We start from the raw sequence: 27,977 nt of genomic DNA on the forward strand, positions 1-27,977 counted from the left end.
CGAGCCGAATCTGTGACCTACACCACAGTTCACGTCAACTCTGGATCCTTAAACCCACTGAGTGAGGCCAGGGATAGAACCCACATCCTCATGGATGCTAGTCGGGTTTGTTACCACAGTGGGAACTCCCTAGAACCTGTTCATTCTTGACCAGAGTTATATCCTTTAAAGATTGTACCCGAAGTATAAATCCAGATATTGCTTTGGGTCTAGGTGTCTCTATATGATTTGCAGGCCACAGACAATTCGATTTTAAGCAAAAAAACAAAAACAAAAACAAAAACAAAAACAACAAAAACAAAACAAAACAAAACAAACCCCAAAAAACAAACAAACAAACAAACAAAAAAAACCAATGTAGTAGACTCCTAGGGAAGCAGGTCTTTATTTTATTTATTATTTTTATTTTTTTTGTCTTTTTGCCATTTCTTGGGCCGCTCCCGAGGCATATGGAGTTTTCCAGGCTAGGGGTTGAATCGGAGCTGTAGCCACCAGCCTATGCCAGAGCCACAGCAACATGGGATCCGAGCTGAGCTGCTTCTGCGACCTACACCACAGCTCATGGCAATGTCGGATCGTTAACCCACTGAGCAAGGGCAGGGACCGAACCCGCAACCTCATGGTTCCTAGTCGGATTTGTTAACCACTGCGCCGCGACGGGAACTCCGGAAGCAGGTCTTTAGAAAAAAACAAACAAACATAACATTTATTGTTTTTTCCAAATTACAAAATTCGTAGATGCAAACTATTGCATCGAAATGGTACAGAAAAATATAAAAATGAAAATGAAATAATCTCAACATCCATTCGTAAAAATTAAGAGTATATATATATATTGCTCTATTTCAACCATATGTGTATGTATATTTTTTCTTGTACTTAGATCTTAGCTCCGCAAACATCAATATTAATGACATCCAGGTTTTTAGAAGAGTAGCTCTAGTGAGGCTTCCATATATGAATCAGGATGGAGTTGTGGTTTCCTGCTTTACCTGGCCTTGATGACCTTGAAGAAGAAAGAGATAAAGATGAATCATGAGATGACCCTGATTATACATTTCTCCCTTTACTCACACCGTGTCACCCCGCAGTGGGCTGCATCCCTTTTTCTCTTCCCATCAAAAACACTTTTCGCTCACTCTCATCTTTCTCCTTTAATGAATTCCTCTCTTTTGAGTCACCCGCCAGAACCCCTCATTCTTGGTTGGGACCTTGAAATGAGATATGAACTCATACTCAGCGTGAGTACATGGAGGAGTTGTTGAACAAGAGAGAAGAAGGAGCAGGTGGACTCAATGCCAAGAGCTGAAAGGAAAGTTCTCACTGGGAAGAAAGGTGGAAGTGACAGGGATGGAGTAGGATGGTTACACAGGTAGGTGTAGAACTCCCAGTAGGGAACCATAGAGAGGGAAAGCTAGGGAAGTTTGGGAATCCACGGTAAGTTAATAATGGGTCACGAAATCTATCAGAACATTGTAGAACAAGGCAGTCTTGCTTAACTATAAAACCGTTAAGTAAAATCATGAGATATGCCTCAGGTCATTAAGTGAAAGAGAAAATGAGACCTGTGTTCAAGTTCAGCAAGATAATGATCCTTAGGACCAAGGACAGGAATTTAAGGGAAAGATGACATTCCAAAGTAGGAGACCCTCATTATAAGGAAACCTGAAATAATTCAACATATTTTAGCTTGGATGTTACCACCATCCAACTGATTTGAATTAGCACCATGACAGTCCTAGTTTGACCTCATAGGGTCAGATACTGTCTTACTGGATACCAAGGAGGCAGTAATGATGTAAGCCTGAGGTCTACTAGAAGAATGAGGAAGAAGTCAGGCTTTTCCCTGTCTCTACTTTCCTCAGATTATAAAAATGTTGCTCTCGGGCCAAAGCCTCCTCTCCTGCCTGCCCGCATCCCTCACAAGCATCCTATCTTAATAAATAAATTTCTCGCCTATCACTTTGTCTTTTGCTGAACTCACCCTGCATTGAGGCACAAAGAACCTCAGCCTCAGTAAGTCCATACATCAGACGAGTGATTTTTTTGTTTTTTTTTTTTTTTTTTTGTCTTTTTGCCATTTCTTGGAGGTTCCCAGGCTAGGGGTCGAATTCGAGCTATAGCCACCGGCCTACACCACAGCCACAGTAATGCGGGGATCTGAGTCATGTCTGCAACCTATACCACAGCTCACAGCAACACCGGGTCCCCGACCCACTGAGCAAGGCCAGGGATTGAACCTGCAACCTCATGGTTTCTAGTCAGATTCATTAACCACTGAGCCACAACAGGAACTCCAGGCAAGTGATTTTAATTAAAAAAACTGTGGGTTCAAGTCCTATTCTGGCTTTAGGCTGGGTTTGAGTTAGATGTTTCAGTTTCGGAATGAAGGGGAAAAAGGTATTCTTGATGCAATGCTGTGAAGGAAGGTTGGGGTTTCTAGCTGAGAGCTTGATAACTGGAGAGATCTAAGAGCATGTGCAATTCTGAGGGCCTGGATATGTCAGCCTCTGTGTTTGAACTGTTTGCATTCCAGTGCAGGCATACCTCAGAGATATTGTGGCTTTTCTTCCAGGTCACTGCAATAAAGTGAATATTGCAATAAAATGACACTTTTTTTTTTTTTGCTTTCCCAGATAATACAAAAGTTACATTTATATGATACTGTAGTCTATTAAGTGAGCAATGGCATTAATGCACATGCCTTCATCAAAAAACACTTTATTGCTAAAACATGCTAACCACCATCTGAATCTTCAGTGAGCTGTAGTCTTTTTTCTGGTGGAAGGTCTTGCCTGGATATTGATGGCTGCTGACTGATCAAGGTGATGATCGCTGAAGTTTGGGCTGGTGGTGGCAATTTCTTAAAACCAGACAATGATGAAGTTTGCCGGATAGATTGACTCTTCCTTTCATGGAAAATCTCTCTGTAGTAGGCACTGCTATTTGATAGTGTAGGGGAGCAAAGCTTGCCACCCCAAAATGTGTCTTTTTGGCATAAAAATTAATTTAGACAGATTATTTTTAAGAAACAGAAGATTCTGGAAGTCTTTCTTTTTACCTCCCCATTTGATGCCTAAAGAATTTAGATAAAGGGCTTGTTCCCAGAATAAAGTTTTCATCAGAGGTATCTGCAAAGAATAGGGGCTAGAAGTGGTTGGGGAAAACTAGGCAGGACCCAGAGAGAGATCAGAGTCCACTCTGTGTCCCACTCTCTCTGCAGGACCCAGAAACATTTGTTTACCAACTCTTTGCTTTTCAATCTCCATGTGAATTGCCTCCTTCCTCTTGGAAGTTCCAAACAACTACCTCCAACATCCTCTTTTACCATTAACTGAAGATGGCATTTAAGATGAGGGTTTCAGCCTGACTGATGATTTACTCACTTTTTCTGGGTCTCTCTGATGTATACATGTTATTAAATTTTTGTTTGATTTTTCTCCTGTTAATCTGTCTCATGTCAAGTCAATTCTTAAACCTGTCAGAAGAACCTAGAAAGGTAGGAGAAATTTTTTTCCTCACTGACAATAGCATTTTACCCACAGTAGAACTTCTTCCAAATTAGAGTCAGTCCTCTTAAACCCTACCAACTAAGTTTGTGTCATATTCTAAATCCTTTATTGTCATTTCGACAGTATTCAACAGCATCTTCACCAGGAGTAGATTCTATCACTAGAAGCCACTTTCTCTGCTCATCTATAAGAAACAAATCCTCATTTGTTAAGGTTTTATCATAAGATTGCAGCAATTCAGTCACATCTTCAGGACCCACTTCTGACTCTAGTTCTTTAGCTACTTCCAGCACATCTGCAGTTACTTCCTCCACTGAAGTTATGAAGCCCTCAAAATCACCCATGAGGTTGGAATCAATTTTCTTCAGAGTCTTGTTCATGTTGGCATTTTTGCCTCTTCTCAGGAATTAGGAATATTCTTAATGACATTTAGAATGGCGAATCCTGGAGGTTTTTATTTGATTTTGCCCAGAGCCATTAGAAGAATCATAACAACAGAAGCTACAGCCTTGTGAAATGTATTTCTTAAATAAAAAGATTTGAAGGTTAAAATTACTCCTTGGTCCGTGGGCTGCAGAATGCATATTGTTCTAATAGGTGTGAAAACAACATGAATCTCTTTGTACATCTCCATCAGAGCTCTCAAGTGACCAGGTGCATTGTCAATGAGCAGTAATATTTTAAAGTGAATCTTTTCCCCCCCGCTGAATGGTAGGTTTCAACAGTGGGCTTAAAATATTCAGTAAACTGTGTTGTCAACAGATGTGCTTTCATCCTCATTTATTGCGCCATTTAAAAGGGCAGAGGCAGGAAGTTCCCATCATGGTGCAGTGGAAACGAATCTGACTAGGAACCATGAGGTTGTGAGTTTGATCCCTGGCCTTGCTCACTGAGTTAAGGATCCAGTGTTGCCGTAGCTGTGGTGTAGGTCACAGATGCAGCTTGGATCTGGCATTGCTGTGGCTGTGGCTGTGGCTGGCAGCTGTAACTTTGATTTGACCCCCTGGCCTGGGAACCTCCATATGCCATAGGTGTGGCCCTAAAAAGCCAAAAAAGAAAGGGGGGGGGGTGCAGAGGCAGGATAGTTTTAGCACAAGTCCTAAAGACCCTAAGGATTTTCAGAATGGTAAGTGAGTATCAGCTTCAACTTATTCAGTCACCAGCTGCATTAACTCCTAACAAGAGGAGAGTCAGCCTGTCCTTTGAAGCTTTGAAGCCAGGCATTAACTTCTCCTCTCTAGCTATAAAGGTTCTAGATGGCATCTTCCTCCAATGTAAAGCTGTTTCATCTTCTTTGAAAATCTGTTGTTGAGTGTAGTCACCTTTAGCAATTACCTTGGCTAGATCTTCTTCACAACTTAGATGAAGCTTCTACATTAGCACATGCTCTTTCACCTTGTACTTTGATGGTATGAAGATGGCCTTCCCTTACAGCTTATGATCCAACCTCTGCTAACTTCAAACTTTCCTTCTGATGCTTCCTCATACCTCTCAGGTTTCATCTAATCGAAGAGTATTAAGGCCTTGACCTAGGAATGTTGTGGGTGGTTTGACCTTCTATCTAAACCACTAAAACTTTTTCAGCAAGAAGGCTGTTTTGCTTTCTTATTGTTCATGTATTCATGTAAGAGTAAAAACTTTTTCTTTGCATTTGCAACTTGTCTGTTTGGTGTGAGAGGCCAAGCTTTTGGCCTCTTTTTTGCCTTCCTCACTAAGCTTAATTATTTCCAGTTTTCGATTTAACGTGAGAGATATGTGACCTTCCTTTCACCTGAACACTCAGAGGCCTCTGTAAGATTATTAATTGGCCTAATTTCAATATTGTTCTGTCTCAGGGAAAAAGGAGGTCCAAGGAGAGGGAAAGAGATGGGGAAATGACCTGTCATTGGAGCAGTCAGAACACACATAGCATTCATCAAAGAAATTTTACATGGGTGTGCTGTACATGGTATCCCCAAACGATTTCAACAGTAACATCAAAGATCACTGATCACAGATCACCACGACAAATATAATACTAATGAAAAAGCTTGAAACATTATGAGAATTGCCAAAACATGATACAGAGACTCATAGTGACAAGTGTTTTGGAAAAATGGAGCCAACAGGCTTGTTCTACACAGGATTGCTATAAACCCTCAATTTATTAAAAAAAAAATTCATAGTATCCGTGAACCACAACACAGTGAAGTACATTAAAACAAGGTATGCCTGTGTTAGCCTTTCTTAGTGTTCCAAACATCCCCCATGGATGTGTGTATGTAAGTGTGACAAACCCCATGGAATTTGCCACATAGAACCAACCAACTCTGTTGTAGACCAGTGTGTGAATCTCACTAAAGGCAGGTAATTTTGTGTTCTGAAATGCTTAGGGGCATCATTGATCATTTAGGTCTAGAATGAGCTCTGTTAACTATCTTCTGAGATAAAAGCTATTTATTCTACTCTATAGACTATGACTCAGAGGTTCCTAGTATTTAACTTATGGTCGGCTAGCAAATCACAGAGTCAGTGTTTGAAAGAAATCTGCCTTAATGAAGCCCAAATTTACTAAATAATTTACATGCTTTGAAAATTGGACCAATTCTATAATATTTAGCTTAGATATCATATCCTTTTTAGCCTCTCTGAAGCTTCTCTCTTCAATATGATTAAAAATATCCTTAAATGAAATCTTTAAGATGTTGATTAAAAACATTAAAGAAAACACAAGTTGATGGAAAGATATACCATGTTCTTGGGTTGAAAGGAAAGATATTGTTAAAAATGACCATACTACCCAAGACAATCTACAGAGTCAATGCAATCCCTATCCAATTACCAATGGCATTTTTCACAGAACTAGAACAAAAAAGTCTTAAAATGTGTATGGGTATACAAAAGACCCCAAATAGCTAAAACTATCTTAAGAAGAACAAAGCCAGAAAAATCATGCTCCCTTACTTCAGACTATACTGCAAAGCTACAGTAATCAAAACTGTATGGTGCAAGCCACCAACAAACAAACAAACAAAAACAACAACAAAACGCATATAGGACAATGGAACAGGATAGAAGACTCAGAAATAAACCCACACACTTATGGTCAATTAATTTTCAACAAAGGAGGCAAGAATATACAATAGAGCACAGACAGTCTCCTCAATATGTGATGCTGGGACAACTGGATAGCTACATGGAAAAGAATGAAATTAGAACATTCTTTATCACCACACACAAAAGTAAACTCAGAATGGATTAAGGACTTAAATGTAAGACTGGATACTGTAAAAGTCCTGGAGGAAAACAGGCAGAACACTCTTTGACCTAAATCACAGCAATACTTTTTTGAATCAGTCTCCTAGAGAAATGGAAATAAACACAAAAATAAACAAATAGGACCTAATTAAACTTAAAAGGTTTTGCATAGCAAAGGAAGCCATAAACCAAATGAAAAGATGACCTATGGACTGGGAGAAAATATTTGCAAATGATGCTACTAACAAGGGATTAATTTTCAAAATATACAAACAGCTCATACAGATGAATATCAAAAAACCAAAGAACCCAATCAAAAAATGGGTAGAGGACCTAAATAGACAGTAATCCAAAGAATACATATAGATGGCCCATCGGCACATGAAAAGATACTCAATATCATTAATTATTATTATTACAGTTATTATACGCAAATCACCTTACATCAGTCAGAATGGCCTTCATTAAAAAGTCTACAAATAACAAATGCTGGATAGGGTGTAGAGAAAAAGAAACCCTCCTACACTGTTAATGGGAATGTAAATTGGTAGAGCCCTGTGGAGAACAGCATGGAGGATCCTTAAAAAACTAAAAATGGAGTTACCAGATGATCCAGTAATCCCACTCCTAAGCATATATCTGGAGAAAATTCTAATTTGAAAAGATACATGCACCCCAATGTATATAATACTAATTATGAACAATAGCCAAAACATGGAAGCAACCTTAATGTCCATTGACACATGAATGAATATATATATATGTATGGATATATACAGGAAATTACTCAGACATAAAAAGAATGAAATAATGCCATTTCAGAAAAATGGATGGCCCTCAAGATTATCATATTAAGTGAAGTAAGACAGAGAAAGACAAATATCATATGATAACACATGTGGAATCTAAAAAATGATACAAATGAACTTATTTTCAAAACAGAAATAGACTCACAGACATAGAAAAAAAATTTATGGTTACCAAAGGGGATAGTGTGTGTGGGGGAGGCAGAAATTGGAAGGTTGGGATTAACATATACATCTTAGTATATATAAACTAAATAAATGACAAGGACCTACTGCATAGCACAGGGAACTGTATTCAATATCTTATAATAATCTATAATGGAAAGGGATTTGAAAAAGAGTATGTGTGTATATACCTGAATCACTTTGCTATACACTTGAAAATAGCACAACATTGTAAATGTCAATATAAAATTTGAATTAAAATATATTTAAAAAAAAGAACAATGAAAACAAAGTTTATACCCACTGAAGGGCAAGGATTAGTTTTTTTTTGTATGCTAAACTCTATGTGTAATAGCAGCAGTCTAGTTTTCTTAAAGACTTCCACTCTGGAACAATGATGACCCCCAGAAGTTCTCACCTTGATGAAACTGTGAATTACAGATCTCAGCTGCCTCTTCTCTCCACTTAATGCCAATTCAAAGCAAGTGAGTCTAAGTTTATCACCTTCTTCACAGTAGACACTGGTCAGTCTTCCGTAAACCAGGACTTCCATCACTCCTGTTTTATCTTGTATTTCATAATATAGGCATTCATTACACACCAATTTCTGCAAAAGAAAAAAATTAGCACCTATCTTCTGAGAAGTGGATAAGGAATTTCCACAACTTTGAAAAATATCTGATTTTATCTCAGACAGGTTAATATGAGCTGGAGGTCCAGAATTACAGGTACCAAATAGTGTAAGATATCTTGTTTGATTTATCCTTTCATTTAAATCCTCTATCTTTCCTTCCTTTAGGTCTGTACTGGGTTCTTCCAGAAAAATTGATTACTCTCCTAATTTTTCCTCCTTCTATCTCAGAAGAGCTGAAATTTCTTAAGAAATTTGGACACAGCATGGTCTGATAACCTTTAAAAGTTTCTTTGGCTCTTCCTGAGAACAGAGAAGAAAGGCCATTCATGTCTTATTATGAGCTTCAAAAAGATTGTGGCAAGTCCTCACTAAGCAGATTATTATTTCAATATGTAAGTCTTTATTCTATTTTCTCTATTTATTCATTTCTTTCCTAATCTTTACAAATCTTCAATCTACATCATCTAGTAACATTGTTCTAATTTTTATATCACTTACTTTACTCATTAATTCAACAAATCCATGTGCACATAGTCACCTTTTTGTTTTTCTTTTTAGAGCCTCACATGGGGCATATGGAAGTTCTTGGGCTAGGGGTCAAATCAGAGCTGCAGCTGCCAGCCTATACCACAGCCACAGCAACACTGGATATGAGCCGCATTGTAGCTTGGGGCAACTCTGGAGCCTTAGCACACTGAGCAAGGCCAGGGATCGAACCCACATCCTCACAGACACTATGTCTGGTCCTTAACCTGCTGAGCCACAGTAGGAACCCCTGTGCATAGCCACTTAAACAGAGTATACAGAAAACAACAGGGGAATAAGTAAAGACTACCCTAGAAGGCATATATAATGGAATATGTAACGATACTTTTTTCCTTTTTTGGGGAGGGGCACACCTGAGGTATATGGAAGTTCCCAGGCTAGGGGCTGAATCTGAGCTACTGCTGCTGGCTTATGCCACAGCCACAGCAACACCAGATCTAAGCCGAGTCTGCAACCTATACCACAGCTCAAGGCAATGCTGTATCCTTAACCCACGGAACGAGGCCAGGGACTGAACCTGCATCCTCATGGACACTAGTCAGGTTTGTTACCACTGAACCACAACGGGAACTCCTGCTCAATAATTTTTTGATGAATGAGATGATCTAAACCTTAGCTGTTGATAAGAGCTGGATTTTAGGGCAGAGTAGGTGACTGATTTCTTACTCTGGTTGTCATAACTGGAATTCAAGCTTACAAGGGCAATTCCTTATTCACAATTAAGTTAAACTGTCCCTGAAACAGATGGGGCAGAACTCAAAATCATAAGGAGAGCTCTCTTCTCTCTCTCTATAGGTGTGTGTGTGTATGCATATATGTAATCCTACATATATACATTTGTATATATGTAGATATGTATAGATAGATGATAGATGATAGACGACAGATAGATAGATAGATAGATATAAATATACATTCTGGGAGTTCCCGTCGTGGCACAGTGGTTAACGAATCCGACTAGGAACCATGAGGTTGCAGGTTCGATCCCTGCCCTTGCTCAGTGGGTTAACGATCCGGCGTTGCCGTGAGCTGTGGTGTAGGTTGCAGACGCGGCTCGGATCCAGCGTTGCTGTGGCCCTGGTGTAGGCCAGCGGCTTCAGCTCCGATTCTACCCCTAGCCTGAGAACTTCCATATGCCGCAGGAGTGGCCCAAGAAATGGCAAAAAGACAAAAATAAATAAATAAATAAATAAATAAATAAATATACATTCTGCACTGTGTTGGACCAGGGTGGCTGTGACTGGACCAGCACAGCTGATTAAAATGTCATAATTTCAGGTGAACCACTTTCTAAAGAACTTGCATGGTGTTACCCTGGGAAGAACAATGTTAAGAGACCATCTATCCTATATTCTGAAGTATGAAGACTCCACCCAACTATCCCCTGTCTGTGGGACTTTGAGTCCCTGTGTTCATGAAGTTAACCAAATTCACTTGGTGGCTAAGACTTTCACATTCTGGGGTTGCAGAAGAAATATTGCAAAACGATGGTGGACTTACTTTATGCACCAGATACACCCCACTCACAAATGTTCCTAGAGTTTGCAAGTAAAGATCACTGATTTTAGGAGTTGCGTTTGCCTTTTGAATCAAGCTTTTAGAGATCTCCATCTTTCGGTCAGTGTTAACCTCAGACACAGATGAGGCACTGTACAACTCCAGGAACCCATTGCGGCCATAATAATCTGATATGGCAATGATTTTCTTTGGGATGAACTTCTCCTTCAGGGCGACATGAAAAACCTTCACTTGGAAGAACTGGTTCTCAGTAGCCACTGTGGCATGAAACATCTTTCTCTCGCCATCTCTGACATCATACGTAAATGGTTGCATGGCTTTCAACACCATCACTTCCTTGGGGCCACTGTGGAAACCATCCTCTTTGGAAGCTTCTTTCGGCACCACCTTCAATCTTGGTTTCTACTTAGAAGCACATACCAAAAACAGGCACTATTACGAAAAGGAATGCAGATTCACCCTTTAATAATGAGAATCATCTCAGCTTTAATGCTGAGCCTCAACAAAGAACATAATTGGGTAGATGTGGGGAAAAAAAAAAACTAAACAAAGACATGGTATAAATAATCTAATGGAAGAAATGGAGAAGATTTAAACAGTGATTTTTCTTCTTTTTTGTTGTTTTGGGGTGGTAGGAAGCATACATATATATACATATGTATTTAAGGTAATAATCCAGGGGAAAAAGTATTTCTCCCAGAGCTATGCAGAGTACAGAGGCAGTGGGCAATAGCAGTACTGTTGTGCTCTTAATTGAGATGAGGATTAAAAAAAACATTTTAAATATCCCATCAACTCATTTTATCAACTTGATTTCATTCATCAACTCAAAATAAGATATAAGTAGGGATGAAAATAAGTCACCCTTAATAGCACTGAAAGTAAGGCATGGCTCCAGTCAGTAATCATTGATTTCACTCCAGTACATGTGGCAATTTAAAGACCCAAGTTAGAAAGTCCCTTTTCCTGAAGGCAGTGTGTTGAAAAGGGGCTAGTAAGACAGTCATTGCAAGAATTTCATGAACTTCCCTAATGTGGAAATGTCCTGGATAAATGACATTTTGAAGAATAGCAGAATCAGCCACCCCAAAATATATTTCTTCAGCACAGAATTAAGCTAATTATTTTGAGAAACAGCATACATAGAGGAAGCTCTAAAAACAGAATGGAACTTGTCCTTTTATAAGGGAAATGTGAATTTATTAATTAAATCTCCATTTCTAAGGGTGTCTGCCCCTGTGTGCCAGGAAGAGAAGGATGATTCTAAATTTCAAGAGACTATCACCAGGAGAGAAACTGATTTAAATCTGCGTAACAAACATCACCCCTATTTATTCTGATTTTCCAGATAACCTCCTCTACCTGGCCTCCAGACACTTTTCTTCCTTCTGCCTTATTGCTGAAGATGGTATTTAAGCTGGTGGCTTAGCCCACCTCAGAGTTACTCACTTTTGGGGCTATTTTCTATGTATGTATGAGGTATATGTGTTAATAAACTTTTGCTTGTCATTGTTTTTTTCTTGTTAATCTTTAATAAACAGATCTAAGCCAAGAACTCAGACAAATAGAGGGAAGGTTTTTCCTCCTTAATGCTATCCTGTTAGAATAGTGGCAGGACAGCCAGAGAAGAATACCAAAGGAAAAATCAGGTATCAGGGGAACTTTTCTCTTACCTCCTGTCTCCCCAGTGGCCGGCACCATTTCTGGGTGTCAGGAGAGCACTTTGAGTTGGAGGGGAGGCTACTGATCTGTAAGAGGCAGTATGAAGATGAAGATGGGTCATGGGAGCCCTAGGGACCAGTTTATGGAGACAGGTTAGCTACCTCCACGGACTAGCAGTTCTCCTTGTGGTTTGGCCTGTACAGTCAGGTTCTCGTGGGTCATGTGGGTCATGGGGCTTGCCTCTGATTGACTTATCATTGTGATCAATTCTCCCTGCATTAGGATGCCCATTCCCAGGGCAAGTCAATCAGTAACAACAAATCTCATAATAGTAACAACAGCAGCACCTTGACAACAAGGGCATTGGACATAAGGAAAAAAATTATATATCTACACTCAGGGTCATGAAAGAAGACCTGATGGACACATGTTATTATGTTCATTGTGGGTATAGGGAACACTGGAAATAACCTAACATCAAATAGTAAAGAACTATCTTAAATTTGCATAAAAGTAAAATTAAAGTAATGCAAGTTAAATTTCATGTAAATTAATAATTGCATGAAATAACCATGCAATTATTTTCAATTTTTTTAATCATGTAATTATTTTTTACATTAAAATAGTAATTTATATTGCTTGAATTAAACAGCACTTTAAGGTATACATAGTAGGTTAGAAAGAAATCCCTGGATTATAGAAAAAAAATGTGTAATGTAATCAACTTAAGACAAACTGATATCCTTAGTATACACATAACAAAAGGTAAAATCAGAAAACCTATTTACCAAAATGCAGCACTTGATAGAGGGGAGATTTCGGATAGTTAAAATTAATTATTTTCGTCTATTTTTCTGCATTTTCTAATATCTAAGATGATATTATTTACATAATACAAAACAAAAGATAAGGAATCAGTGATAGAGCTTTTGTTGTCTCTGTATTCCTCCACCTTCTTGCACCCTAAGTTCTCTCTTCCATTGTGTAATGAGGGAAACACAAAATTAAAATGAAACAAATTACTAATTATACCCACTACTGAAGAGAAATGATTCAGGTGCACACTAGGTCATGGATGACTCTAATGGAGAAGGCAGCCCAATTAGAGTTGGAATTCGAATGTAGGTAGCATCTCAAAATGCACACCTGATAAAAACATGAGTGATTTAATAAAGAATTGTACACTGCCGGGGATCAGTGGAAAGTTCTGTTGAGCTCAGTCATCGTATTGTAAGGTTAGCAAATTCTGAAAAAAGGAATCCATACCTTGGCTAAGGGACTGCTGGCCGGGGTTGGTGACAGCATCTGAGGCATCTGGAGGCAGGCTTCAGTTGAGTACATGCTGTATGTTGAGAGTTGTGGATGCTGACTCTGCACTGGGGGTCGTTTCATCCTCGAGGAGTCAACAGTTTTAGTGGTTGTGCCTTCTTTTTTCAGAAGGAACATACATTTTTTTTCTTCTTCCTGGTTAATGGTTTTCAATATTAGATAACTAATCTTAGAACATGTTATTTCCAAGCCTGTATTCACAGAAAAAATAGAGTTGTCTTTAGATGTTCGCATATGTCAGTGTCATAGCAGAGACTGTGAGCCTTGAGGTTTCAATGACTAGACCAAGGCCACATGGACCTAGAGGCAAACGGGCATAGATTACTAGTTCCAACTCATAAATAAAATCTGGAGACTATATAGGGAATTATTCATTCTTGAGCTAACAGGAATGACAACAATAACAAAACAAAACTGGAAAAATCTTGTCAATAGGAAATACGTCTTCAGCTGGTATATATGGCTTAGTGTTGGGAGCTTCAGCCTGGGCAGCTTGTATCTGGGGTAGCAAACTCTTCTAGAGAATAGTGTTTTAAATGCTGCTTTTGCCTATTCCTCAAGTTGCTTGCTAATTTTCTGCACACCTTGGTATTATCCTCCTGGGTGAAGGTAACCACGGGCAGAGCAAAGGCAGGTTAGGATGAGTTGACACACACTGGTGTGTACTCGCTGTTCCACCCTGATCTGGTCTTTCCCTGGGAAAGAGCACCTATGATCTGATGTTACTGTACAGCAAGGAAGACAAATGTACACTTGTTACAGTTACGATAAGTGCTGAAAAGGGAAAGGAAATGCATCTTTGAAAGCAGGTAAGAAGAATATCTAATGTCTTCTGGGAGGATGTATCAATAAGGACAATGCCCAAGGAAGAGACTCAAGTTTGCACCTCAAGATTGAAGACACATGAACCAGAGGTGAATCAGGGCAAATGGTCCCAAACTAAGAAGGTAGTATATGTCAAAACACCTGATGTAGGAAGGAGTATGGAATTTTGAAAATACCCTGTAGGGTGGTCAGTGAGCAAAGGGGACACAGGCCAAAGGAAAGTGGGATGTAAAGGGGGAACACACATTTATCTTGACTTGTTGGGTCACCTTCCCCCACTCTTTCTACTCAACACAAGACAGTAACTCTCTCAAAGTCAGAGATGATTTCACAAACATATGCCTTGTAAATAGTCAAGGAGTTAGAATAGAGTGGCATCTGAAAACATACACTGATTTGTGATTTTATTAAATAAATGGTATACTGTGAGAAATTAGATTATGTTATTTCTTATACTTATATTGTAAGGAAGTACAAAGAGTGAACAAGAAGCTGGTACCTTGACTGAGGAACTGGTGGATGGGGCTGGTAGACACATTTGCATCATCTGATAAGAGCTTTGGGTTGGGCATGCGCTGGCTGCTGAAGTTCCTGGAAGCTGACTCTGTTTGTGAGATACCTTCTTTTTAAAGTCATTAGCTTTGGTGGTTGTGTCTTTTTTTTCCTGGAGAAAAATACATTTTTTCCCATTATTTCTTCATAATGATTACTAAAAGTCACACAGAACACAATATTTTTTCTTTTTTTTCAATGTAGAAAATTAACTTTTTCAATATTTTTTCCCTTGGAATAATACCACACATTCAGATACCTGTATTACCTAGCCTCCTCTAACCTCAGCTAGGATAACAAATTTCACTCTCCAAATATTACAAGCTCAGATGAAATTTCACTGGTTTGGGATGGATTCTGGGCTCTACGTCTCCTGCACACTGGTCTAAGCAGGTAGGTAACCTTCCCAGGTTGCAAGAGAAGCAAATTTCAGTACCAAGTTGGCTGAACTTCAGGATGGTTATTAACTATGACTTTCTCATCAAGAAACTATGCAAGTGAGTTTCTGATATCTGTTCCTCAAGCTCTTAAGAACCCACTGACCTTTTGGGAAAGATTATTGGGAGAAAGATGGACTCTGGAACTAATAAAAACAATGGCAATAAGAAAACAACCTCCCAAATTGGAGTGTCTCTTTATATGGGAGGTCTGTCTTTGAGTGGCATATGCGGTGTGCTGGTGGGGATGTAGTCTGAGTCAGAGGGAAGCTTGGGTCTAGAGTGAGAAACTATGTTAGAGAAAGTGACTTCAATTCTGCTCCTGCCTACTTTTCATGTTGTCTTGAGGCAATCTTTCCCCATCCATACAGGTTCCCTAGTCCTGGGTTGCATGTAGGTTGAGATAGGAGATGATGCCTACAAGTATGAAATCTCTTGCCCACCCCTGTCTTGTCTCTCTCTATCAGAGTACCTATACTCTGAGCTTATTGCTTAGTAGAGAAGAAAAATGCAGTTTTATTACAGTTGTGATAAGTACTATAAAGGAATAGTAAAGGGTCCTATGGAGGTGATAAATGAGAGTGTCTGATCCTTTTCTGGGAGGGTTTCTTTTTTTTTTTTGTCTTTTTGTCCTTTTTAGGGCCCCACCCGAGGCATATGGAGGTTCCCAGGCTAGGGGTCTAATAGGAGTTGTTGCTGCTGGCCTACGCCAGAGCCACAGCAACACCAGTTCCGGGGAGGGTTTCTTTTAAGTGAGGATTTGCTTGAGGAAGGAATTCAGTCTGGTACCTGAAGGTTGAATATATCTGGGCCAGTGAAAAGACAGGTAAGTAAATTCCAAATCAAGGAAATAGACTAGGTCAAAATGTCTGACATGGAAACGAGCATGGGATGCTATGAACTAATCTAGAAGTATGGCTAAGTGGAAAGAGGTGAAAGGAAACTGAAATGTAGGGGACAAACAGACTCTCATTTTTTTTTTTTTTTTGTCTTTTTGTTGTTGTTGTTGCTATTTCTTGGGCCGCTTCCGCGGCATATGGAGGTTCCCAGGCTAGGGGTTGAATCGGAGCTGTAGCCACCGGCCTACGCCAGAGCCACAGCAACGCGGGATCCGAGCCGCATCTGCAACCTATACCACAGCTCACGGCAACGCCGGATCATTAACCCACTGAGCAAGGGCAGGGACTGAACCCGCAACCTCATGGTTCCTAGTCGGATTCGTTAACCACTGTGCCACGACGGGAACTCCAGACTCTCATATTCATGTCTAATTGTCTGGCCACTCCCACTCCCTATTTCTGGGCCAAAATAAGATAGTCACCTTCCTGAAGTCAGGAATTATTTAATAAATGCATACCTAGGATTTATAATACACTGAGATCTCAATACCTGCATTTGATACATTAATGAGTGATTTTATTATAGAAAGAAATTGTATATAGTAAGGGATTATTACTGAGAAACTCTCTAGAGGTCATGGAATTATTATAATATGTTATAGGGAGGAACAAATATTGGGAACAGGAAAATGGTACCTTGGTGGAGGAAATTCTGGATGGGGTTGGTGCAGGCGTTTGAAGAGTCTGGAAAAGGCTCTCAGTGGACTGTGTGCTGGTTGCTGACTCTAGGAGCTGCCTGGAAGTTCCTGGGAGCTGACTTTCCTCCTGGGTTAGCTTCCTCCTTTTAGATTCATTAGTTTCTGTGGTTTTATTTTTCTGAAAGAAGGATAACCGCCCCCCAGTTAATAATTTTCAATAAAATGAAACACATCTTTCCTGCTGAGAAAATCAACTCTTTATTACTAGGTTCTTATTATATTAAAATTTATGTCTTTGGGAGCTACAGGGAACTACATATAGTCCATTCCCCAGAAGGGAAGCCATGTACATATATGTTGTACATATATGTTGGGAAAACTTTATACATGTCACTCCTTACTCACTTTTGTGTTGATGAGAACAATGAACTTGGATTTAGAAAATTCAAGTTTAAATTTAGTGTTTTTGGGTAGACTTTGGCAAGCTGTTTACCTAATCTGATTATCATTTTAGTAAATATCTAAAAGCAGGGTAATGATTTCCTATTTCCATCATAGGACATTGTGTGACACAAATTTAAGTGCATAGTAGTTCAGAAACATAATGAATGATCAGAATCTATTAATTTGCTGACTCTGAAACTCATTTTCATTCTACTGCTGGTGTTCCCTTTTCCCTGATTCTTCTGTTTGCATGTTGAAAATTAAATAACAAATGAGGTGTTTGTAAGAAGGTAAAAAGTGGAAGAGCCATGGTAGACGCTCCTTCAGTGGCACCTTAGCCATCCTACCTTCATAGGTGTATTCTTGGTTGATTCAGATCCCGAAGCTTCATTTGTGGCGGATGTCGATTCATCAGTACTGGATTCATTCTGCTTTCTTTTTTTTGCTGAAGCGGTTTCTTTTGCATTGAGTCTCCTTAAAACTGATGCAGTGAAAGTGAGCATGATAAATCCAAAGGAGCTGGTCTAAGACAGCGGAAACACCTTCAAAACTATTTCCTCTCAGTTCCTGCTTATGCTTGTATCTGCCTCTATTGCATTAGTTTAGCTTAGCCACAGGTGGCTGGCGGTAGTAACATGGGTACAGGTTCTGACTCAGACTTCCCCAGTGGTTTCCTTTCTTCTCCTGTGTGCAATGAGCACATCCTTCTTAACCTTTAGATTCCTGTGTACCTCAGTTAACACCTTTGACACTTCACTTATCCTATATTTTCCACTAAGAGTCTAAAGTTTTCATGATGCTGATGGTGGGTCAATTCCTTTAGGAGATCTATTTGAATTACTGAAGCCAGTAAAAGAAAATATAATCTGTGATGTGATTAAAGTGCTGATATTGGACTTTGACTTTTTAAAATACCTTTTTCTAATCCAGTTGTTTTATAAGAAGCAAGTTCTTCACACCTCTGAGAGGTAGGTTTTTTTTTTTTTTTTTTTTTGGTCTTTTTTGCTATTTCTTGGGCCGCTCCTGCGGCATATGGAGGTTCCCAGGCTAGGGGTCCAATCGGAGCTGTAGCCACCAGCCTGTGCCAGAGCCACAGCAACGCGGGATCTGAGCCATGTCTGCAACCTACACCACAGCTCATGGCAACGCCGGATCGTTAACCCACTGAGCAAGGGCAGGGACCGAACCCGCAACCTCATGGTTCCTAGTCGGATTCGTTAACCACTGCGCCACGACGGGAACTCCGAGAGGTAGGATTTTATTTAAGTACTGCCTCTTATTTGTTACAAGAAAATATAATAATGACAGAGTAAATATGGTAACAAAGCATGCATATTAACTTACTTAAATATTTCAAAAAGTTACACTTTCTAATTTTGTTTTATCATTGTCTAACTTTTCCAATGTAAAACTTCAGTCTTTCTCACCAACTCCTAATTTTTTCTTTACCCACACTCCCAAAATATACCCGCACTACATCAGGCCTCTTTGTAGGAAAGGCATTCTCTAAGTTGTCAACTTGTTGGCATCTAAAGTACTACCATTATCATGGCTACTGAGTCCTAAATTAGGAAAGAGATGTTTCAACTATGACCAAGTCAGGGTGCTAGTTAAGGTTGAGGACAGTGCAGAGAGAGTGAAAGAGGGGTTCTTCCTCATTACCTTTTAACTTCTCCTTTTGAAGAGGTTTAACAAGGTGTTTAATATCATCAATTCCTTTGACCAACTCTATTAGTTTGTCAACACAGGCAGCCCCTCGGAACCTTTCTTCCATCAAGTCGGCAATCTTAATTCTGTCGTATTCTTCTTGCATTTTTCTTGTCAGTCTTAAATCATGGGCCAGTAGAGACTTAATCATCTTAAAATGATAATCATCCATGTGCTGGAATCCTTTCAGCAGAACAATTCTCTTGAATTCATTCCCCATTGCTCAAGTTATGGATGAGCCTACAAGACAGAAATAACGTACACTGGGACACATTTATACAGACAATTTAAGGGAATAGTTATATTTACGTGAATAAGTGGTGCATGTCAAAGTGTTATCCATGGGTGTGTGTGACAAAAAGGGACTTAATTACCAGATGTGTTGCTGTGGAAAATGGATTGAAAACTGCTGTGTTATAAACTTCTAAGAGATTCTCCCCTTTTAATGATGATAGTTGACTTAGGTTGAGGATGGGTAGGATGGAAGGAGGTATGGAAATAAGCAATTGCTGCAGTGTGTCCGCTATGCACTATCTAGTGTCAAAGTCCCTGATTCCTCCTCCCCTATTTTTTGGGGCTGCAGTCTATCTTTTGAATGTCTGCCTATTGGCTCATGACTCTTCCCACCATGTCTGAAATGGCAAATTAACTTATGAACAAATGGACTGAAATGGCAAATTAACTTATGAACAAATGGACTGTATCCTCTTAACTTGTACATATATCCTTCTGCCATAGCACTTCCCAAGCTGGGGAACCAACCCTAGTATACTTGGCTTTTCCCTAGTCAGTTTACATTAATATCATCTCTTCCTAGGGCTTGGACCATGTTTTTGTGTCTTATGTGCTCTTATCACTGTCCTTTTGTGGGGCTTCACCCTTCGCTCTAGGGCAGGATCATAACATTTATTGGATGGAATTATTTCAAAGGGTGCTTGGTTTTCCTCCTTCCAGGCCTAATTTCTCTAATAATTCTTTTCATAGAGCCAGATATCTCTCTATAAAGCCATGGCTCTGTACCATTTGACATCCTTCAATATAGTTCCCCCTTTTCTCTTTAATAAATGTCTTTCTTGCTCCTTGGCCTGGCTTAAAAGGCTTTGAATAAACTGCATGCTTTTTACCTCTGTAATTTTTGTATTTCTTATGACTCTTGCTCTAGAAATATACAACACACCTTGCCTTTTCATGTTTTGAGACTTTGTAAATTCCTTTTCCATGGCCTAGAAAGCCATTCCCATCTTTCTTCCTCTGACCATCTCCTTAAAGGATTCAAGACTCAAATGAGACTTTGTCTTCTGAAAACTATCAGCAGCATGATTTGGGAGGAAGTGTCACTCCTCTGTGACTTCCTGTGCACTTGCTTGATGAACTTAACATATGGTATGCATTCCAATTTTCTGTTTAAAGCCATGTATTCTTTCAGTTATGGACCATGTATTTGTGCATCTTTTTTTTTTTTTTTTTTTTAATAATTGGAAAGTTCAAATTCCAAGGGCTCTGAATTATTCCTTCTAGAGAGAACATGAGCATCCTCAGACAGTTCAGGCCCATAAAATAATGGGCCCAAACCAGTCACAGGATATCACAGCCCAACATTCTGCCTTGTTGGAAGCCACCTAACCCACCAGAAGACTTGAACCAACCCTAGGACCACCTGGGCATGCATGGCCCTGCCTACCATTAGGGCATAAACAATTGTGGGACACCTAGTACCCCTGAGCCAGTGGCCCTAGGATTTAATCCCGAACACCAGCAGGCTTATGACAGCATCATGACTCCCAAGGCCTTGCAGCCAGAGGCCCTGGGGCCTGGCTTCATCCACTAATGAACCAGACCTAGTCCCACTAAGCTCTGATCCCTGCCCTTGCCCATCAGCAGAGTGATTCTAGTCATGGGACCACTGGGCCCCAGCCCCAACAACCAGCAGGCCAACTGCAGTTCTGAGACACATTAGATTCCTCAGCCTGCTGCCTCAGAATCCAGCCCCACTTACAAGTGAGCCAGCACCAGTTTTGGAAAACCCTGGAAACTATAGCCAGCTGTGTCAGGAACTGGCTCCATCCAGTAGGCTGACATTAAATCCAGGAACCCTTGAATTGCAACCACCTAACCCAAAATCTGGCTCTGTCTACCAGTGGGCCAGCACTACCCCTGGGACCCCCAAGGGTTCTACAGCAAGTCACTTTGTGACCCAGCCCCACCAAAAAGTAGCCTCCACACAAGGCAGGGCTTGGCAACCAACTGGGGCCAGCCACACCTACAAGACCTTCACAATAGTCTGCTTGCCACAAAAGAAAGACTCACATAGCCCACATAGGACTATGCATCCTTGAATATGTAGCTCTTAGGACCAGAAGGTAGTGGACTGTCAGGGTGAATAGGACATCTTCTACAAAAGATGAATTCTCCAAGGTCAGGAAATATTAACCAATGCACCAAATTCTCAGAAATAAAAGATCAAGTTTAGCAAAATAAGGCTACAGAGGAATAAGTTCCAAATGAAGGAACAAGATAAAACCTCAAAAGAACTAGCTGAAGGGGAGATAGACGATCTACCCAGTAAACAGTTTAAAGCAATGGCCATAAAGATGCCTAAAGAACTTGGGAGAAGATTGGATGAACAGAGTGCAAATTAGAAGTTTTTTAATAAAAAATTAGAAAATACAAAAAAGAACCAAACATAGATGAAGAATACAATAACTAAAATGAAAAATACACCAGAAGGAATCAACAGTAGATCATATGATACAGAGGAAGAGATATGAGAGCTGGAAGACAGAACAATGGAAATCACTCAACCTGAAAAAAAAAATGAGGACAGTTTAAGAGAACTCAGAGACAACATCAAACATACTAGCATTCATCATATTATTAGAGGGATCCCAGAAAGAGAAGAGAGACAGAAAGGGGCACAGAACATATTTGAAGGCAGAATAGCTGGAAACTTCCATAACTTGGGTAAGAAAAAGACATCCAGGAGTTCCCACTGTGGTGCAGAGAAAATGAATCCGACTAGGAACCATGAGGTTGCAGGTTCAATTCCCGGCTTTGCTCGGTGGGTTACAGATCTGGTGTTGCTGTGAGCTGTGGTGTAGGCCAGCAGTTGTAGCTCTGATTGGACCCCTAACCTGGGAACCTCCATATGCCATGAATGTAGCCCTAAAAAAAAAAAATTTGAGAGAGAGAGAAAGAAAAAAGAAAAAAAGATAGCCAGCTCCAGGAAGCACAGGAAACAGGAACAACCAAAAGAGAACCATACAAAGACACAATATAAAGATGGCAAAAACTAAAGATAAGGGGAAAATATTAAAATCAGCAAGGGAAAAACAACAAATTATGTATAAGGGAACTCCCATCAGGCTATCAGTTGACTTTTCAGCAGAAACTCTGAAGGCCAGAAGTGAATGTATGGTATATTTAACATGATGAAAAAGAAACATCTACAAAAGAATACTCTACCCAACAAGGTTTTCATTCTATTTCATGGAGAGCTTAAAGTTTTATAGACAAGCAAAAGCTGAAATCAGCACCAGCAAACTAGGTTCATAAGAAATGTTAAAGCAACTTCTCAAAGTAAAGAGAAATGAAACAGGAAACATGAAACACAGTAGGAAAAAAATCTCATTGGTAAAGGCAAACATATGGTAAAGGTTAAAATATCAGTCATATATACAGCTAGTAGGAAGGTTAAAAGATAAAAGTAATAAAATCATCTATATCTGCAATAAGTTGTTGAGAGATATGTAGAACATAAGACATATAGTGTAACATATAATGCCAAAACAGTAATCAGTAAACGTAGTTGGGGGAGGAAATGCAGGGTTGTTAAAATGCATTTATACTTAAAGAGATCAGCAACTTAAAATAATCATATGCATATGAACAAGACAAGGATACTCACTCTTACTACTTTTATTCAACATAATAGTAGAAGTCCTAGCCACAGAAATTAAACTAGGAAAAGAAAAAAAGGAATCCAAATTGTAAAGAAAAGATTTAAACTGTCACTGTTTGCAGATGACATGATACTACACACAGAAAATTCTAAGGACACCACAAAAAACAAGCAAACAAAAACTACTAGACCTAATCAATGAACTTGCTTATGTTTCAGGATACAAAATTAATATACAGAAATATATTGCTTGTACCAACAACAAACTATAAGAAAGAGAAATTAATAAAACAATCCCATTTACAATCACATCAAAAATAACAAAATACCCAGGAATAAATCTAAGGAGGTAGAAGACCAGTAAGATGCTGCTGAAAGAAATTGAAGATGACACAAATAGGTGGAAGATACAATGTTCATGGATTGAAAGAACTAATATTATTAAAATGACCATATTACCCAAGGGAATCTACAGTTCAATGAAATCCTTACCAAATTACCAATGGCATTTTTTCATGGAACTAGTACAAAGAAATCTAAAATTTGCCTGGAAACACAAAAGATCTCTAATAGCCAATGCAATTTTGAGAGAGAAGAACAAAGCTCGAGGTACCACATTCCCTAATTTCAAACTGTACTACAAAGCTACAGTAATCAAAACAGCATAGTAACACAAATATTTTCTCCTATTCTGTGGGTTGTCTTTTCATTTTGTTTATGTTTTCCCTTGCTGTGAAAAAGCTTTAAATTTTGATTATGTCTAATTTGTTTATTTTTGTTTTTATTTTCATTACTCTAGGTGATAGATCTGAAAAGATATTGCTGTGACTTATGCCAAAGAGTGTTCTGCCTATGTTTTTCTCTGAAGAGTTTTATATTATCCAGTCTTACATTTAGGTCTTTAATCTATTTTGAGTTTGTTTTTGTGTACAATGTTAGAGAATGTTCTAATTTCATTCTTTTGTATAGCCATCCAGTTTTCCCAGCACCACTTATTTGTGGAGACCGTCTTTTCTCCATTCTATATAATTGCCTCCTCTGTTGTAGATTAGTTGACCGTAAGTGTGTGAGTTTATTTCTGGGCTTCCCATTCTATTCCACTGATCTATAATGTTTCTGTTTTGGTGTCAGTACCATACTTTTTTGATTAATGTAGCTTTGTATGGTAGTCTGAAGTCAGGGAGCCTGATTCCTCCATCTCCATTCATACAGCTCAATATCAAAAAAACAAACAACCCAATCAAAAAATAGGCAGAAGGACTGAATAGACTTCTCTCCAAAGAAAACAGATAGATGGCAAAAAACAAAAACAAAAACAAAAAAACAAACCCACACATGAAAAAATGCTCATCATCACTAATTATTAGAGAAATGCAAATCAAAACTATAATGAGGTATCACCTCACACCAGTCAGAATGGCGATTATCACAAAGTCTATGAACAATAAATGCTGGAGAGGGTGTGGAGAAAAGGGATTCTCCTACCCTGCTGGTAGGAATATAAATTGATGCAACTACTGGAAAACAGTATGGAGCCTTCTCAAAAAACTAAAAATGGAACTACCATATGACACAGCAATCCCACTCCTGGGCATATTTCTGGAGAAAACTATAATTCAAAAAGATACATGCACCCCAATGTTCATTGCAGGGCTATTTACAATAGCCAAGATAAGGAAGCAACCTAAATGTCTATCAACAGAGGAATGGATAAAGAAGACATGGTAAATATACACAATGGATTATTACTCAGCCATGATAAAGAGTGAAATCTTGCCATTTGCAAAAACATGGATGGAACTAGAGGGCATCATGTTAAGTGAAATTTGTCAGACAAAGACAAATACTGTGTGGTTTCACTTCCATGTGGAATCTAAAAAACAAAAAACAAAACAAATGAACAAATATACCCAAATATAAATAGATTATAAGTTCAGAGAACCAGTAGACATTGTCCAGATGGTGCAGGTGGAAGAGCAATGAAATCAGTGAGAGAGATTAGGACGTACAGACTTCCAGTTGCAAAATGAATGTCAAGGGTATGAAATGTACAGTGTGGGGGATATAGTCAATAAGTATCTAATATCTTTGTATGGTGACATATAACTAGACTTATTGTGGTGATTGGTTTGAAATGTACAGAAATAGCGAATCTCTATGTTATGTAACAGGAACTCCCATAATTTTGTCGGTCAATTACACTGCAAAAACAAACTCATAGATAAAAGAGATCAGATTTGTGGTATCTAGTGGTGGAAATGGAGTCGGGGGAAGAATTGGATAAAGGCATTCACAGGATAAAAACTTCTAGTTATAAGGCGTTCCTGTTGTGGCACAGTGGAAATGAATCTGACTAGGAACCATGAGGTTGCAGGTTCGATCCTGGCCTTGCTCAGTGGGTTAAGGATCTGCCATTTCCACGAGCTGTGGTGTACGTCACAGACACAGCTCGGATCCTGCTTTGCTGTGGCTGTGGTATAGGCCGGTAGCTGTAGCTCTGATTTGACCCCTAGCCTGAGACCCTCCATATGCCATGGGTGCAGCCCCAGAAAGACAAAAAAAAAAACAAAAAAAAATTCAGTTTTAAGATAAATAAATACTAGGGATGTAATGTACAACATGATAAATATAATTACCACTTCTGCCTGTTATATATGAAAATTATTAAAAGAGTCAATCTAAGAGTGCTCATCATAAGAAAAACATTTTTTATTTAGTTTTTATCTCTATGAGATGATGAATGTTCACTAGTCTCACTGTGATTATCTTCATGATGTATGTAAATCAAATCATTATGCTTTATACCTTAAACTTATACAGTGTTGTATGTCAATTATATCTCAATAAAACTGAAAGAAAAAAATATAAAATGCAGATCTTGGCTCCTTTCCCCCAAATAATAAAGTATATTCATTAGCCTTTCTGAAGATTCCAGACTGTGAATTTTAAAACATATCTAGTCTCAGGTGTATCAGAAGAGGTACTTCCAATCTATCTTGAGGGAACATAATTTTTAGACTAAAAATTTTAATCTAGTAATTATCCAAATATGAGGGCCTCAAAAACCATTTTCTTATATTTAAGGCTTTGGACATTTTGCCAGAGAAAGACCCACATGGAAACATCTGTTGGAAGCAATATTTGAAAAGATAATATGTGAAGTCAAGAAAAACTGTAAGTTAAAAGGTAAGTAAGGGTGAAAACTTAATTAGGTGTGTCTATGCCTTAAAAAATAAAGCCGATTGAAGAGAAGAGAAGCAGGAAGTACACCAACATGGTGGAGGGAGGAAGGAAAAAGTATAAGGCAGTTCACCAAAGTATTTGTCTTAATGGTAAGATAGAAATATGTGAACAAAACAAAACAAAAACAAAAATCCCAAACCCTCTCCCCCAAAAAATTCAGGAAAGGAGAATATAGAAGTATAAATTGAAATGAAGATAGCAGAAACAAGACAATATGTGTTAATTGCCAGCATAGTCGTAAAGACTCTAACGGGTTAAGCTTAAGCGACCACTGGTCAACTTGGTTTTAAGAAATCTGCCAATGTACTGTCAACAAAAGATCACTGAAAGGTGGAAAAATAAAAGAAACATATATTTTCATGCAAAGAGTAACTAAAAAGAAAAGCAGATTATGTGTATTGGTGTGGCTTTAGATAGATCTGGAGATAAAAATATCAGCAGAGCACAATACAATGATGAAAGTTTCAAATCTTAGGGAGATATAACAATTTTAATTGCGTGTTTACCTACTAATATATTATTTTTATTCGTATTCTTCATAGCACCATATTACATATTATATTTTATAACATGATTTGTATGTTAAAATATAAAATTACAGTTGTAGTATTATGTAGGATATGTCTCTCCATACATACATGTGTACACACACACACACACATATACACATATGCACATAATTATATAGAATTTCAAGGACAAAACCCCCATAATTTTATGGTAGGAAATTTCGGTATATGTCGCAATTACAAAATGAGCAAGGCAAGAAAAAAATCCATAAAGACTTCAAAAATTTGACCAACCCAATTAATAAGTATAATTAATAAGGTTTATCTAATATACATAAGATTCTGAAATCAATATTAAAAATCTTATATTCTAGTCAAGTACATATGAAATATTATAGTGTCGGGCTATGCAGAAAGTCTTTAAACAAATTCTTAAAGTAGACAAAAGAAATCTATTTGTAATTGACTCTCTCTGCCTCTTACCTATGCCTTGCCATCAGTAAAAACAAAACCAAAAACAAAAAACTAATTTTCAGGAAAGCAGAAAGTAATCCTAAAAGAAGCTGAAGTAACAACTGGTGTTAAATGGACCCTAAAAAAAAAAAAATTAAACTTTCTAAAGAGAGATGAAGCCGTGTTTGCATAACTGTGTTTGTGGAACCGAAACTTTCTGTTTTGCTCTGTGCATGTTTTCTAAAATTAGGATAATGTAATGCAATACAGTTTTATACCCAAATGTATTTTTTCTCAATATTATTTTATGATACTTTTATCTTGCCCCTATTCTGACTTTTACCCCAGAACCCAGTATAGTCACCAAATTTCCTGTGCATCCTCCAGGGAAGGAAACCAAACCCTTTCCTCTAAATACAACTTATGCCAGGAACTGCCTGAGAAAAACATTTTAATACCTTCTGTAGTCAAAATGCACCCGCCTTTGTTTAGGCTTCATTTGGGGCAAAATAAAATGTCTATTATTTGTCTAGGCAGTAGAAAATAAGAATCAAGCTACTGTTGTTTTCCCTTTTCTGAATGTAGTTGATACCAATACTTTTCCTCCAAATGCTTCATAACTAAACTTCTCCTTATCATCTTGGGTTATCAACCAGGTACCCACAGCTGTCTACAGAAATCCCTGCTGGTCTTACCTCAGTGGCAATTTCTTCCACTTTCTTCTCAAGTCCAGATCTTGAGGTTTTCTTTAGAAGTGCAGAAATCACTGCTTATTTTGTTTAAGTAGGATGATAAATCAGTAAATCTGTCAGAGACTGAATGCAAAATTTTATAACCTCCAGAAGGGCAGAAGTAAAAGTTTTTCTTTCTTTTTTTTTTTTTTTAAAGATAACAAGAAAAAAGGGTGCTGGCTAGAGTCACATAAAAATACTGAGCTTTCCTGTAGAGAGAGAAGTTATGAAA

General features: G+C 38.5%; 1 protein-coding gene across 10 annotated transcripts; it reads right to left on the reverse strand.

Annotated features, from left to right (window-relative positions):
* Nucleotides 1–366: 366 nt before the first annotated feature.
* On the reverse strand, nt 367–27,946 carry LOC100156073 (interferon-activable protein 203). Of its 10 annotated transcripts, none has more exons than XM_085021244.1 (11): nt 27,710–27,946; nt 18,867–19,151; nt 17,552–17,685; nt 16,759–16,938; nt 14,734–14,898; nt 13,347–13,544; nt 12,092–12,166; nt 10,401–10,820; nt 8,139–8,327; nt 993–1,006; nt 367–677 (listed from the first exon to the last, which is right to left on the reverse strand). In XM_085021244.1, exons 2-11 carry the CDS (start codon nt 19,129–19,131, stop codon nt 560–562), a joined length of 1,758 nt encoding a protein of 585 aa, XP_084877370.1. In that variant the 5' UTR covers nt 19,132–19,151; nt 27,710–27,946; the 3' UTR covers nt 367–559. The 10 variants fall into 10 exon arrangements, with proteins under 10 accessions (XP_084877370.1, XP_084877377.1, XP_084877371.1 ...); XM_085021251.1 differs by having other exon boundaries at nt 13,347–13,600; XM_085021245.1 differs by lacking the exon at nt 12,092–12,166.
* Between the last annotated feature and the right edge of the window lie 31 nt (nt 27,947–27,977).

This window comes from Sus scrofa, chromosome 4 (assembly GCF_054392235.1).
Source record: "Sus scrofa isolate SSC_HxYL_T2T_F1_AM1 chromosome 4, Sscrofa_HxYL_maternal_Yorkshire_Landrace_v2.0, whole genome shotgun sequence".
NCBI classification, from domain to species: Eukaryota; Metazoa; Chordata; class Mammalia; order Artiodactyla; family Suidae; genus Sus; species Sus scrofa.

What these genes read in the sequence shown, in the direction of transcription:
- LOC100156073 (XM_085021244.1), bottom strand. Translation starts at nt 19,131, where the DNA reads ATGGGGAATGAATTCAAGAGAATTGTTCTGCTGAAAGGATTCCAGCAC. An exon ending in CCAGAATTTCCTCCACCAAG is followed by an intron (nt 14,899 to 16,758) that starts GTACCATTTTCC and finishes ATTTTTCTCCAG; the next exon opens with GAAAAAAAAGACACAACCAC. An exon ending in GGCCACTGGGGAGACAGGAG is followed by an intron (nt 10,821 to 12,091) that starts GTAAGAGAAAAG and finishes GCTTCTAAGTAG; the next exon opens with AAACCAAGATTGAAGGTGGT.